Source organism: Callithrix jacchus, chromosome 19, assembly GCF_049354715.1.
Source record: "Callithrix jacchus isolate 240 chromosome 19, calJac240_pri, whole genome shotgun sequence".
In the NCBI taxonomy this organism is placed as follows: domain Eukaryota; kingdom Metazoa; phylum Chordata; class Mammalia; order Primates; family Cebidae; genus Callithrix; species Callithrix jacchus.
The window spans coordinates 49,496,400-49,512,274 of record NC_133520.1 but is presented as its reverse complement, the minus strand read 5'-3'; the positions used below and the strand labels follow the sequence as shown (position 1 = coordinate 49,512,274).

Below are 15,875 nucleotides of genomic sequence, written 5' to 3'. Positions count from 1 at the left end.
AATATGGAACAAGTTAAAATTAATTAACTATTCTTGCTGTTCAAGGCACTACAAAACTATTATTCTATCCTAACATAAAGAAACATCTAAGAAATTTAGTAACTGTTCTTTTGTAATGAGTCAGAATTATGACACAGTGTGACGATCAAGCTTCAAGAGGCACGAGTTGAAAAACTCCTATATTATTTGTTGAAAGAAGAGAGACTGGAGAGAAGAGAAGACGGAAAAAAAAAAGAAGAAAAGAAAAAAGTCCCATTGAAAGTGCCACAAAAATTTGATGTTCAGAGTATTATTAAACAACTGTGGAAAATATCTCCAAAAGTAAAGTTACATGAAAAGTACCTGCAAAACCTGACAAGTCAGTAAAAAGTGATGAACCACTTGAGCTTTCAGTAACTGCTTGATATTAACCATCTGCTGGTGGTGATCTGCTCTGATGAGGACTTCTAGAGCCGCTAGCAAAGTTTCCCAAACACCTTGCTGAGGAGATAAACACACACCAACGAGCACATAGTTACTGAAAAATATGCAGGCATGCTTTTTGGAAGACACACAACATAACAATTTAACATTGTGAATATATTCAGCATCAAAGATTATATTAGTCTGCAAAAAGTCAATGTTAAAATTTATTCCCCATTATTTTTTGTTGCCAATAGGCTATTTCTAAATAGCTTTGTTGAATGCAATATTGTATTAGGTGCTTTCCTACATTACCCTTTCTATGACATTAAATGATATATATGTATTTTCAAAAGATGAATTATCAAGAGAGATTATTCAAATTAGAGAAGCATACACCTTACCAACATTATTATTAAATAATTTATGTTCAAAGGCTGTTGTTAAAAATGTATAAATTTCAATACCAATCTGCATATGCAGCATTTAACCAAATAATTTCAGAACAAATCATACCAAATGAAAAAGTCATAGACAATGTGAAAATTCTGCATTTTTAGATTAATTTATTTTTAAGTCCAAATAATAGAATTCTCTGCATGATTACAAACTATGCACTTCAAAGAGTAGCTAGCATCCTTTGACAGTGCCTTAAATGCTTTTCCCATATTGAATCAATTTTAACTTGTCCACAATACTAGAAAAAAAGAGATCTTATATTGCTAACTAACACTGAAAGATAACCTTCCCTTCATTTTATTATCCTAATTGTCCTTTCAATAAAGCTTTCAACAAAGAGCAAAATTAACTGGCTTGTGTTGCAGATTCTACTATTTCTCCTGCCATTATCTGGCAATAATAAACCAAGAAACTGATAGACCTAATCATACTCTTCTACTCAGGGCCTCTCTATAAGAGAGAGGCAAGATGTTCTAAAAGAAAAAAACCACATGAAAACCGGAAGACAAGGTAGCCGAAGTATGAAAACGTGATTCCAATCTGAAAAGTAATACCAAGATAAACTAGTGCCAATGAAAACAAATAGCAACAACAACAAAAAAAGAAAAACTGGACTTAGTTTAAAAATAATTAGGTGAGAAAACCTTATTTCAAATCCATAGAAGTAATGTATGTTTTACCACTTTCAAATTCAATTTAAAAATGTTCCTTTTAAAATCAAACAACCCCAAATTTGCCTGCTCTTTTGAAGTACTAAATAAACTTTGTTCAACTTTGTCCAAGTTAGATTTTCCAATCTGCAACTGAGCACACATTTTTTTTTTTTTTTGAGATGGAGTCTTGCTCTGTAGCCCAGGCTGGAGAGCAGTGGTGTGATCTCGGCTCACTGCAACCTCCACCTCCCACGTCCCAGTTCAAGCAATTCTCCTCCCTCAGCCTCCCAAGTAGTTGGGATTACAGGCACCAGCCACCATGCCCAGCTAATTTTTGTAGTTTTTAGTAGAGACGGGGTTTCATTATCTTGGCCAAATTTGGTCTTGAACTCTTGACCTTGTGATCTACCTGCCTTGAACTCCCAACGTGCTGGGATTACAGGCGTGAGCCACCGTGCATGGCAAAGCACATTCTTTATTATACATTTATACTGCTTTTGATCCAATTTGTTTACATATGCGATCCCTGTAATTATGTGCTATTTCTCCCTGAAATATTATACTATCTTATAATTTAATCTATATTTTAATCTATCTTATCTATTTTCTTTTTTTTTAGATCTGAAAGTATATATTTATTCAAAATGAGAAAATGAATCACAACAAATTACAAAGTTTAAAAAACTGAAAAGTACCAGGAACACCACAAAATCCAGAAACATGGCAATAGTTGGCTGTTGGACATGCCTTTCAAAATACTTTTCTCTGTTTTGTGGCTGCATACTCTTTAATTGCCTCTTCATGTGGCAACCATTTTGTAATATAATTTTCTACAGGAAGAATAGAAAACTCTCTAGCATACTTATTTTTATTAAAAGTGTGTGGTTTTTTTTTTTTTTTTGGCCAGGTGTAGGGGCTTACACCTATAATCCCAGCACTTTGGGAGGCCAAGGCAGGAGGATCGCTGAAAAAATTTAACCTGTATAATCTTCCATTACGTAACATCAATCCATTAGTTTCTAACGGATTTCAGAAGAATGATTAGATAAACATTTAAAAGAATATGCTGGCTGGGAGTGGTAGCTCATGCCTATAATCCCAGCATTTTGGGAAGCCAAGGCAGGCAGATCACTTCAGCTCAGGAATTCAAGACCAGCCTGAGCAACCTGGTGAAACCCTGTCTATACCAATAATTCAAAAACTTAGCCAAGCACAGTAGTGTACATCTGTGGTTCCAGCTACTTGGGAGGCTGAGGCTACAAGTATAGCATGAGCCTGGGGGTGGAGGCTGCAGTGAGCTGAGATTATGCCACTGCACTCCAGCCTGGGTGAAAGAGTAAAACTCCATCTCAAAAACAAAATAAAACAAGTATATGCTTCTATTCACAGTAGCTAAAATGTGGAAACAATCCAAGTATCTCTAAACTGATGAATGGATAAGCAAAATGTAAATATACAGAATGGTATATTATTCATTCTTAAAAAGGAAATTTGGACATATATTACAACATAGATGAACCTTGAAAACATCATGCTAAGTGAAATAAGCTAATCGCAAAAGACAAATACTATATGATCCTACTTATATAAGATCTTTAGAGTACTCAAAAGTAGAATGGTGGTTGCCAGGGGCTGGAGGAAGAGGGGGAACAAAGAGTTATTGTTTAAAGGGTACGGAGTTTTGGTCTTACAAAACAAAAAAGATTTACAGAGATGAATGGTGGTGATGGCTGCACAACACTGTAAATGCACTTAATGCCACTGAACCAAAATATAAAAATGCTTAAGATGGTAAATTTCATGTTATATGTATTTTACCACAATAAAAAATGGGAAAAAAGTACATATTACATGCCTCTGCTTTATTCCATATCTTCCAGTCAAGCAATAATTCCTCTAACAGCTTAACATCTTGGATTATAGCATTAGACTCCACGTCTAACTTAAACTCTCCATTCTCATTCATATAAATAACATCTTCACCACAGCATCCTTCAAGAAGGGTCTATGGAAAATCAGCATTAATATAAGATGCATTAGTAACTGGTTAATCAAAAAGTTCAACAGAAACATTAAGCTTTCAATTTTAGCAATCATTAAATTCAAAGTAAAGCTAGTAAATAATTTAACTCTTCACAAAGTATCTTTAACTTGTTTTGTAAAACAATTCAGATAAATAGAAAATCCCAAACTTACAAGTATTTTGAGTACTCACGTTCAAACATGGGGTAAAACAAACAGCATTCAATTTGTATGTTTTAAATTGAATTAATCTGCTATTAGGCTTTAAAACCTTTCAAAAAAGTAGTAGGGATTCATGTCACAAATGCATGGATCTTGCAGTTTAAAGAGGCAGGGGTTGGGGCAAGGGTAGAGCAATCATCTTTTGCCTTAGTACAAGAAGTCTCAGAGAGAAATATTTTCACAGTGTTACCAAATGCTTTTATCTAGAAATGTATTTAAATATATGATGATTGTGGGATCATAATAAAAATGAACACAAATTCCATGACTTTAAAAACTAACTCTGTAGCAACAGTGCCTAATGGAATGGTATGCCTCTAGGGGCCTAGAGAACTCGGTTCTCTGCCATAAAGGTGGGAGCTAAAGCAAAGATCTCACCAATCTACGGAATGAGGGGACAGCATGGGAGACATCTATGATCCACCAAGATCTAAAATTCAATGAGTTTTTTTACTTTAAAAAATGCTTTAGAGAAAAATGTAATTATCTAAATGATGAAGAGAACTAGAAGAGTACTCTAGTTTGATTAACTATACACTAATAAGTTTCCTCCATTTTCTTCGAATAACTGAAACACAAAACTATTATTGACGAGATGAGCATCACTGTATATGAAACTTTAAGAATAAATTTTATGAAGTCATACCTTCAAAATGTAAAAGCCAACAATGCATTTTTGTTTGATCAACACCTGGTGAATCATTGAAAGCCCATTACAATTTTCTAATTCATGTACTCTTTGTTGGTTGTATTTAATTAATGACAGTATAATTTGCAGTGCTAATGCTTGAGTTTCTTCACAGCTACTGAGTTCAACAACCTAAAAAAACAAGGTTGGATAATAGTTTTCTCCTAATTTGCTGAGAGTAAAAATTTAACATGTATAATCTTCCATTATATAACATCAATCCATTAGTTTCTACAAAGTATTTTTTAATGCTCATACTGTACCTATTTAAGGATTGTGAATACACAAAACTGAGAGTAAGGCATAAATTCCATGTTCTATAGTCTCATATATACTGTAGTATATAATAATATTAACAACCTTAGAGGTCAGTAGCATTTTATAACTAGTAATCTGAAGTATCAGCAAAATGCTTTAAGTTTTTTATAAATTAGTAGATAAACAGGCTCTACATTATGTGGTAAAGGAGACAAAAAGAACTAAAGGACATGATACTTGTTCCCAATGGGGTCTACTGCCCTGTCAGAGAGATAAGATGTATCTATAAAAGCACATGTTCAATAAACTAGGTATTGATGGAACGTATTTCAAAATAATAAAAGCTATTTATGACAAACCCACAGCCAATATCATACTGAACGGGCAAGAACTGGAAGTATTCCTTTGAAAACTGGCACGAGACAAGGATGCCCTCTCTCACCACTCCTATTCAATATAGTACTGGAATTTCTAGCCAGAGCAATCAGGCAAGAAAAAGAAATAAAGGGTATTCAATTAGGAAAAGAGGAAGTCAAATTGTCTCTATTTGCAGATGACATGATTGTATAGTTAGAAGACCCCATTGTCTCAGCCCAAAATCTTCTTAAGCTGATAAGCAACTTCAGCAAAGTCTCAGGATACAAAATCAATGTGCAGAAATCACAAGCATTCCTATACACCAATAACAGACAGGGAGCCAAACCAAGAGCAAACTCCCATTCACAATTACTACAGAAGAGAGTAAAATACCTAGGAATACAACTAACAAAGGATGTGAAGGACCTCTTCAGGGAGAACTACAAACCACTGTTACGGAAATAAGAGAGGACACAAACAGATGGAAAAATATTCTATGCTCCTAGTCAGGAAGAATCAATATTGTGAAAATGGCCATACTGCCCAAAGTAATTTATAGATTCAATGCTATCCCCATCAAGCTACCATTGACTTTTTCACAGAACTGGGAAAAAAAAAAAACACTTTAAACTTCATATAGAACCAAAAGAGAGCCCGCATAGCCAAGTCAATTCTAAGCAAAAAGAACAAAGCTGGAGGCGTCACACTACCTGACTTCAAACTATACTAGAAGGCAGCAGTAATCAAAACAGCATGGTGCTGATACCAAAACAGAGATATAGAACAATGGAACAGAACAGAGACCTCAGAAGTCATACCACACATCTACAACCATATGATCTTTGACAAACCTGACAAAAACAAGCAACGAGGAAAGGACTCCCTGTTTAATAAATGGCGTTGGGAAAACTGGCTAGCCATGTGCAGAAAGCTGAAACGGGACCCCTTCCTGACACTTTACACTAAAACTAACTCCAGATGGATTAAAGACTTAAACGTAAGACCTAACACCATAAAAACCCTAGAAGAAAACCTAGGCAAAAACGTTCAGGACACAGGCATAGGCAAAGACTTCATAACTAAAATATCAAAAGCAATGGCAACAAAAGCCAAAATAGACAAATGGGATCTAATTAAACTTGAGTTTCTGCACAGCAAAAGAAACAATCATCAGCATGAACCAGCAACCAACAGAATGGGAAAAATTTCTGCAATCTACCCATCTGACAAAGGGCTAATATCTAGAATCTACGGAGAACTAAAGCAGATTTGTAAGAATAAAACAAACCCATTCATACTGGCGAAAAAATGTATGAACAGATATTTTTCAAAAGAAGACATTTATGAGGCCAACAAACATGAAAAAAATGCTCATCGTCACTGGTCATTAGAGAAATGCAAATCAAAACCACATTGAGATACCATTCCATGCCAGTTAGAATGGCGATCATTAAAAAATCTGGAAACAACAGATGCTGGAGAGGATGTAGAAAAACTGGAACACTTTTACACCGCTGGTGGGAGTGTAAATTAGTTCAACCATTGTCGAAGACAGTGTGTCGATTCCTCAAGGATCTAGAAATAGAAATTCCATTTGACCCAGCAATCCCATTACTGGGTATATACCCAAAGGATTATAAATAGTTATATTATAAAGACACACGCACACATATGTTCACTGTGGCACTGTTTACAATAGCAAAGACCTGGAACAAACCCAAATGCCCATCAATGATAGACTGGGCAAAGAAAATGTGGCACATACACACCATGGAATAACATGCAGCCATAAAAAAGGACAAGTTCATGACCTTTGTAGGGACATGGATGAATCTGGAAACCATCATTCTCAGCAAACTGATACAAGAACAGAAAACCAAACACCACATATTCTCACTCGTAGGAGGGTGTGGAACAATGAGAACACATGGGCACAGGGAGGGGAACGTCACACACTAGGGTCTGTTGGAGTCTGGGAGGCTAGGGGACCGACAGTGGGGGGAGGGGAGGTTGGGGAGGGATAACATTGGGAGAAATGCCTGATGTAGGTAACAGGAGGGATGGAGACAGCAAACCACCATAGCAGGTGTGTACCTATGCAACAATCCTGCAATATCTGCACATGTACCCCAAAACTTAAAGTGCAATTAAAAAAATAAATAAAAGCACGTTGTGCCTTGTACTTCAATTTACTTCAACCAACACTTTCTGACAACTACTATATACATAAGAAACATGCACTTATTATCACGCAAAAGGGCAAAGAAGTATGAGACAACAGGTATGCCAGGAGAGCACAGAAACCATTCTGACCCCTCTCTGCTTGGTTTAGGGGAAGGCTACATAGACAGAAGATGGCCTAGGAAGAGAGCCAAATCCTGGAAAGCAGGGATAAAGGGGTGGCTGGGGGCAAGGCACAGCCAGGGGAAGGGTAAAGGCCTAAACTGAAAGTTCATAGTACATCTAGGAAGCTGCAGCTTGCCTTTTTGGTAGAGACCAGGCTCACAAGGCAGGCTATGCATGTAAGGATTTTAAGGACACTGAATTTTATTTTTGTATGGGAGGATGAAGGATACTGAACAAAGTTTCTAAGTTTTTGACTTAGAAACATACTTTAAAAGCCTTATTGGTAAGATATTAAACATCTGAAGATAAAAATGTAACTATTTCCTCTAAGATCCAATCTCTATGTAACAATAACAAAATTATATTCAATACCTTGATGAAAGAGAAGAAAAAAAGGATACACATTTTGAAACTATACAATAGCAGAAAATATCACAAAACATTGGGGAGGAATTAAAGGGCTTTTAATTTTAAAACACTAGGAGATAATCTATTCAACTAGACACTAGATGCAAAAAAATACAAAAAAGGAAGAGGTGGAGAAGAAAAGACAGATTATAGTGGATCAAATGCTAACAAGATATTTATAAGAATAACAACAAATGCTGATATGCTTCTTATTGCAAAATTAATCAAAGACGCTTCCATTAAAGAAAGCTGGATAGGGAGACAATGAAAACGGTAATGTTGTAGAAGTTATATATAGGGATAAAATGAAGATGGCATTGTGAGGATGAAGAAAGATCAAAGCTGCTTTAATTAAACAGGAATATGGACCCAGAGGAAGTAGAAACAATTTTTACCAAAGTGAGACTATTTGTACTCCCTAATATAGGGTTCAGCAATCCCTGAAATAGTCTATAATTACTGACTGCCTACTCTGCACCAGGACAGATAACTAAATGATTTATTCTAAAATGGTACTTACAGCCCGAGTCAAACTCTTTATATTTTTCCTTTTTGAAACAACTCCAAATCCAAACAAATTAAAGTTTAAAAAAACTTATTTGTTGACCCTTAGTTTTTTCCTATGCATTGGAAACATTTAAGGAATAAAAGCTTAATAAATTTTATTTTGAGATGGAGTCTCGCTCTTGTTGCCCAGGCTGGAGTGCAGTGGCGTGATATTGGCTCACTGCAACCTCCGCCTCCTGGGTTCAAGCAATTCTCCTGCCTCAGCCTCCCAAGTAGCTGGGCCTGCAGGTGCATGCCACCACGTCTGGCTAATGTTTTATATTTTTAGTAGAGATGGGGTTTCACCATGTTAGCCAGAATGGTCTTGATCTCCTGACCTTACGATCTGCCCGCCTCAGCCTCCCAAAGTGCTGGGACTACAGGCGTGAGCCACCATGCCAGGCCCATAAAAATTCTAAAAGTATACTTATTTAATATTACTACTATGGCATACACTTTTCTTCCCAAAGGCAGTTTAAAATCTTGTGTATTTAACATTTAATTGTTCTAATTACATTTTTGGTTATTAGAAAACTTCTAAAATATTCATAAATTAGAAGAAACCTTAACCATCTATGGCAGAAAGTTTAATAACATCTTTAATATGTAATTTTTTTATCTTAAAAGTTTAATATAGTTGAGTATAGCTTTTTTGTATGGTCCAAAAGAAATCCTTTATCAATAATAAGTCATTTCTCTTTAGACAGAACTATAATCAGTGATTCTTACCCTAGCAAAGAGAAAAACAAATATACCAATTCCACCAATTTCATGCAGAATGCCTTGAATAGTTTTATATTCAGTAGGCTGAAGATTCTTTAGATGATGAGGTTCTAATAAGATGCTTTGAACTTCTTTTGAGCTGAAGGGTCTTTGAGAGAGTTGAGTTTTCATTTGACCTTTAAGTCTAATCACTGGCTCATAGATAGTGTACTGAGCAGGACAGTAAGTTGTATAAACAACTGAAAGACTTTCCTGAAAACACAAATATTTCCATTCAGTAATGACACAAAGTTTGAATGTAAGCTATCAGCTAGCAAGTAAGTATTTCAAAGTGAAAACACATCCAACTGATTCTTTTCTTTGTTTAAAAAACAACAGCTACTATACTAAACAAAGATAAACATTAGAAGCAAGGCTGTTTCCTACAAAGCAAATGATCAGTGATTTATTTAGCAGTGATTAGTTGTATAAATCACATCAAGGTCGAGGATTCCAACTTTGTTCAGTTTAGAATAAATAATAAATTATACTATTACTACTTAATATTAAATTGTATTATTACATACCAGGCACTGATCTAAGCACTTAAAAATATCGGGAACCCTGGGTCAGGTCAATTTATTTGAAATTTTTGCTCTGCATTTGCTCATGGGCTGACTACTCATTTAAAGTCAGATTAAAACTAGATCTTTCTTACCAGTAGACCACAATTCTAGACTGTCAACTGTCAGCACACCTAACTAAAATAAAATAGAATTGCAAATATGTCTCCAAGGCATCAGTGTGTGGCTCCCTGTCAAGATTCTCTAAACTATTTTTAAAATTAAGGTTAATTTTAAATGCAGAATGTCCTTTTTTTTTAGAGACAGGGTCTCACTCAGGCACCCAGGCTGGAGTGCAGTGCATGACCATAGCTCACTGTAGCCTTGAACTCCTAGGCTCAAGGGATCCTCCCACCTCATCCTCCCAAGCAGCTAGGACTACAGGCAGGTGCCACTACACCCAATTAATTTTTTTTTTTTTTTTTTTGGTAGAGACTTGGTCTTGTTATGTTGCCCAGGCTAGTCTCAAACCCCTGGCTTCAAGTGATCCTCCTGCCTGTGCCTCCTGGAAAGCTGGGATTATAAGCATGAACCTGGGTGTCCAGCCCATAATGTACTTTAAGGTGGTGTAGTGGTAGCAGCTGCCAAGCCCAGGCTCAGAGAAATTATAGATTCAGTGTCTTCTCTCGGAACTGGATGGGGCCTTGTGCTTTAATGATGATGATGATGATGACGATGACTTTTTTTTTCCTGAGAAGGAGTCTCGCCCTGTCACCCAGGCTGGAGTGTAGTGACACAATTTCAGCTCACTGCAACCTCAACCTCCCAGGTTCAAGCAATTCTCCTGCTTCAGCCTCCTGAGTAGCTGGGATTACAGGTGTACACCACCACACCTTGCTAATTTTCATATTTTTAATAGAGCTGGGGTTTCACCATGTTGGCCAGGCTGGTCTCGAACTGGCTAGTCTTGAACTTCTGACCTCCTTGGCCTCTCAAAGTGCTGGAGTTCTAAGTGTGAGCCACCATGCCTGGCCTGTGCTTTATTTATGACCCAGAACAATCAGACATACCACCCAGCATATTTGCACACCAGCTAAACCAATTATACTGTCTGTTGTGTATGATTATGCTAGAAAAGCAAAATTTCAAACCTGCAATAGTTTCAATCAGAAATCTGACACCACACCCTGACATGATGGTACCAATTATTATTATTATTATTGTTTGAGATGGAGTTTCACTCTTGTCGCCCAGACTGGAGTGCAATGGTGTGTTCTTGGTGCACTGCAACCTCCGTCTCCCAGGTTCAAGCAATTCTCCTGCTTCAGCCTCCCAAGTAGCTGGGATTACGGGCACCAGCCACCACATCCAACTAATTTTTGTATTTTTAGTAGATCCACCTGTCTCAGTCTTCCAAAGTGCTGGGATTACAAATATGAGCCACTGTGCCCAGCTGAGGGTACCACTTCTGCCTGACCATTCTTTCATGAACTTATAACTCCCAAATTACTAAATCAGGCTTAAAGAATTTACTTACTCTCTAAAAATAGCTTTTATATAAAACCTTCAGAATTTTTGTTCATGATAATTTGTTGAGTTTTGTAACTTACATGACCTATATACTGTTCAGGAAAAATAAAAGGATTAGAGAAATTTTTCTATGAAAACAGATGGATTAACCAAAAACTAGAGAGTTAAAGTTATTACTTGAACAAACATTTGTGTGAGCTCCTCAGCTTCCCTAAAGCAGAGGTTCTCAAAGTGTTATTATCCCCTACCAGCCTCAGCTTCACCTAGGAACTTATTAAAAATGTAAATTTCAGGGTCACACTTCAGACCTACTGAATCAGAAGCTCTGGCCCAGCAACCTGCTATTTTTATAAGCCCTCTGGATAATTCTGTGCACACTCAGGTGCGAAGAACCGTTTCCCTAAAGGATGTTTTCTTAATCATGTGACATCTAGGATGGGATCATTCTTTGTTGTAAATGGTGTTCATGTACTGTAGGACATTTAGCATCCCTGGCCCCTACTGCCCAATAATTATTAACAACCAAATCTCCCTCCCCACAGCTCGACAACAACACCAACACCACATTTCAAAACAGTAGTCTCTTTCAGGAATATCTGTACTTCTCATAAGAAGCAAGAGGAGGAACCCAGTTTCATGGTCAGATCTAAAATATTTTAGCAGATTTTCTAAGACTATGAAGGCTCAGTTTTCTAGTTGCTATAATGAAAAATCCTCACCACTAGCTCCTAAACTGTATACTGGTAGAACAAAATATTAGAATATATATATATATATATATATATATATATATATATATACATTAAAAAGCAATAGAGAGTCTCATAGAAGCAGAATTAGCAATACTTTGAAAGCAAAATTTCTATTTGTACTGATATTAAAGACTAAGTTCTTTAGGCTGGATATGGTGGCTCATGCCTATAATCTCAGCATTTGGGAGGCTGAGATGGGAGGATCTTTTGAGGCTAGGAGTTTGAGACCAAAAGATCTGGACGACATAGTGAGATTCCATCTCTACACAAATTTAAAATTAGCCAGGTGTGGTGGTGGTGCATGCCTGTAGACCCGGCCACTTGGGAGACTAGTGTGGGAGGATCGCTTGAGCCTTGGAGTTCAAGGCTGCAGTGAGCTATGATCACACCAATGTACACAAGCCTGGGTGACAGAGTGAAACCCTTTCTCTTAAAAAAATAAAAGAAAAAAGAATAAGTTTTCTAAAACCTGAATATATGTATCTAAAACTAACATTATAAATGGATATTATTTATTTATAAGTATGGAAAGAAAATATAATGAGCAACATTTTTTAGGAGTATGTCAAACTAACAAGTGTTATTTTCACTGTATCATAAACATTTTTCCTGAATAATTAGTAAATATAAAGTAAACTGACAAAGTTTTTATAGAAATATAATTTCAAAAAGATATAAATATAAAACCTGAAACAAGTTTTGAAAGGAAGTCAAAGTATTTCAATTTTTTTCAGGAAAAAAACATAATTCTAAGAAAAGAGAATGTAAGGAACCACGTGAAAAACTTTAGAAATCTAATTTATAATTATACTATTCAATAAATATACCTAAATATAGTTACTATAAAGTTAAAACTTAGAAAGTTAGAACTTACAATCAAGAGACCAACATCCACATCTTTCTTGGTCATAAAAAGTTCTCTGATTTGTTCACATTGCAAAATTTCTTTATTAATATATTTGGAGTAGTCATTCACTGGCTTGCCATACTTACATGGCATTATGGATGTATGGTTGGGTCCACAAGCATACAGATAAAAGGCCTCTTGTGAACCAACCTTAGCTCCTGAATAACAGAAAAATAAAGTTAGTTATTTAAAACACTCTAACCAGAATTTTTCATAAAAAGCAAGAAACCAGGAGTCATATTTTTAGCCAGGTTCTTTCAGTTGTTCACTATATTTTATAAAACTGATAAAGCCTCAATTTCCAAATCTGTGAAATGAGAAAATAACCTATGCCAACTATGATGGAAGATGGATTATGTATAAAGTTAATTGCTAAGTTCTTGATTAAATCATAAAATTTCCATTTGCTCCTGGGCCAGAAAACAGGTTTTCTGTTTTATTTACTTTAAAAAAAAAAAATAATGGAAACTATATGTTGGTAAATTCCATTTCTAACTAAAATTTGAATCAACATCTTCATTCCTTCCTATTTAGTCAATAAACACTGTCTGAATGCTATTATGTGTCAGGTTTAAGGACACGCTTTTAAAAATTATATATTTCATTTTCCCTAAAATTTTATATTTGTATAAGATATAATAAAATTATAAATAAAAGAGACAACGGAGATAAGTTTACTAGTCATGATACTACATTATCCAGTGTTAAAAAATCCCGCTAATTTAATATAGGCTTCTTTTTTTTGAGGGTGGAGGAAATACATTTTTATATTAAATTATCAATTGTAAGACACAACTAGATTACAAAAATGTTAAAATATTTTAAAAGTGTATCTTAGAATCTTAGAAATACAGTACTTATTAAACACAAGTAAAGGAACAGAGATGGATATTTTAGCCAGGTTACTCAGTTTAATACTTGTTAACTGAGAAAAAATACTAGAACTATTTCAAAGGAAAAAAATCTCACTGTGTCGCCCAGGCTGAAGTGCAGTGTTGCAATCACGGCTCACTCACCATTGAAGAGAAGCAAATTTCCCAGGTCCCATTTTCCAGCCAACTGCAAAAACTCTTCTTGGGATGACAAACAATGGCCAATCATGCAAAATGTTTTATTGCTATCAGATGACAAACTTGTTTTTCTTGGAAGCATAAAATCCAAAGTAACATCAGGCTTCCTACATTAAAAACAAAGTTAAAGCAGTGACTTTACGAAGTACTAGTACTAAGTATTTTTAAAGTATGAATATTTAAAATTGGGAAATTCTTGAACAATTTTCTTGGCTCCTTATCGACTGGCAGTGGGGAAAGAGAGGAGGGCTAATTCTGTTTGTCTCTTGGTCAAAGGTTCTGCAGAAAGACGGGAGTTGAATGGAGATACCTAATGATCCCACAACAGGCCATGGGAAATGAGACATTTGCTGCAAGTTTTGTTTGCCATTAGACTTCTGCATATGCATCTTCCTGGTTTACAGATACAAACCAACCACCTCCTCTTAATTTTGCCAAGAAGTCTCCCATCTTGACAAACAATTCCAAAAATTGGAATCCATGACATTCAAAAATGTTATGTCATCTATGAGGCCTTTGGCAACTAATCACAAAAAGAATATAACTTCTTCAAAATTTCCTCTGTCTGGCTACTAAAATACCATTGCTTTTTGCATTTTCTGTTTTCTTAATGCTAAGTGATTATGCGGCTTTTGATTAGTCTCTTTTGCTTCATGGATAAAGGTGACAGGAATGCTTACAAAAGACAGAGTGCTGGCAAGGCAAGGCCTTCTCACAGAAAGACACACAAAGCAGGGAGAACTTCATCAACTAGTGAAACCAGAGAGCTCTACCCCTAGGTTAGGAATATTTTAAACTCCATTTTAAGATAATAAGGGTAATCTAAAAAGGCAAAATCTCAACAAAATGTGTAAGATGAAGACAGGATAAGCTAACATGGGCAGCTTTTAATGAGAAACACAACTTTGTATATATTTATTTTAAAAGTTTTATCTAAGCCTCTCTGTTTCACACAGAACAGATAAACCTAACTATTTTAATGATTTTTTTTTAAATAAAGGAAAGATGGGAGATACCTTCAATGACATACTTCTCCTTGACCAAATAAATGGCTGTGACTAAAACTCTATCGCCACCTAGTGGCATTATGACTTAAAATAGTTTTAAAATTTTCATTTTAAAAAACAAAGCTTTTCAACAAGAACATATGGACACAGGGAGGAGAACATCATACACTGGGGCCTGTGCGGGGTGGGGGGCAAAGGGAGGGAGAACATTAGGACAAATACCTAATGCATGTGGGCTTAAAACCTAGATGACGGGCTGATAGGTGCAGCAAACCACCATGGTACACGTATACCTATGCAACAAACCTGCATGTGCTGCACATGTATCCCAGAACTAAAGTAAAATAAAACATAAAACTAAAAATAAAATAGCGTTTTTAAGGGTGAAAGAAAACCTATTGCAGGATAAATGCAAAATGAATTAAACAAATATTAAGTATCTACTGTGTGCCATATATCTCTGCCATATTTGTAAGCTGTTAATAACAACTAATAGAAAGTATTAAGTCATTTTCAGTATCATTATCTTATTTTAAAAGGCCTCTTCAAATGTATTATTTTGGAAATTATTCTTTTGTTTTAAATTGAGACAGGGTCTCACTGTGTCGCCCAGGCTGAAGCACACAGGTGCAAACATGGCTCACTGTAACCTTGACTTACGGGGCTCAGGTGATCCTCCTGCCTCAGCCTCCCAAGTAGCTGAGACTACAGTTATGCACCACCACACCTAGCTAATTGTTTTTTTATTTTTAGTAGAGACAGGGTTTTGCCATGTTGCCCAGGCTGGTCTTGAATTCCCAGGCTCAAGCAATCCTCCTGTGTTGGACTCTCAAAGTGCTGGGATTACAGGCATGAAGCATTGTGCCTGACCTAGATGTTATTCTATAGCTCATAAGGTGATGAAGATATTATAGCACAAAGTTTAAATCAACAGAATAAAATATGTGTCATTGGTCACTTGCTCTGTTAACCGATGAAATTAA

The 15,875-nt window shown here is 35.9% G+C and overlaps 1 protein-coding gene across 1 annotated transcript in view; it reads right to left on the bottom strand.

Moving 5' to 3' along the window:
• LYST (lysosomal trafficking regulator) overlaps window positions 1-15,875 on the bottom strand; it is a 217,894-nt gene that overhangs the window by 114,820 nt on the left and 87,199 nt on the right. The window contains exons 15-20 of the mRNA XM_002760888.6: window positions 13,832-13,992; window positions 12,783-12,973; window positions 9,091-9,336; window positions 4,405-4,578; window positions 3,370-3,519; window positions 343-480 (exon numbers count right to left, since the gene is read on the bottom strand). Coding sequence (XP_002760934.3) covers window positions 343-480; window positions 3,370-3,519; window positions 4,405-4,578; window positions 9,091-9,336; window positions 12,783-12,973; window positions 13,832-13,992 — 1,060 coding nt within the window. The remainder of the gene's footprint in view (window positions 1-342; window positions 481-3,369; window positions 3,520-4,404; window positions 4,579-9,090; window positions 9,337-12,782; window positions 12,974-13,831; window positions 13,993-15,875) is intronic.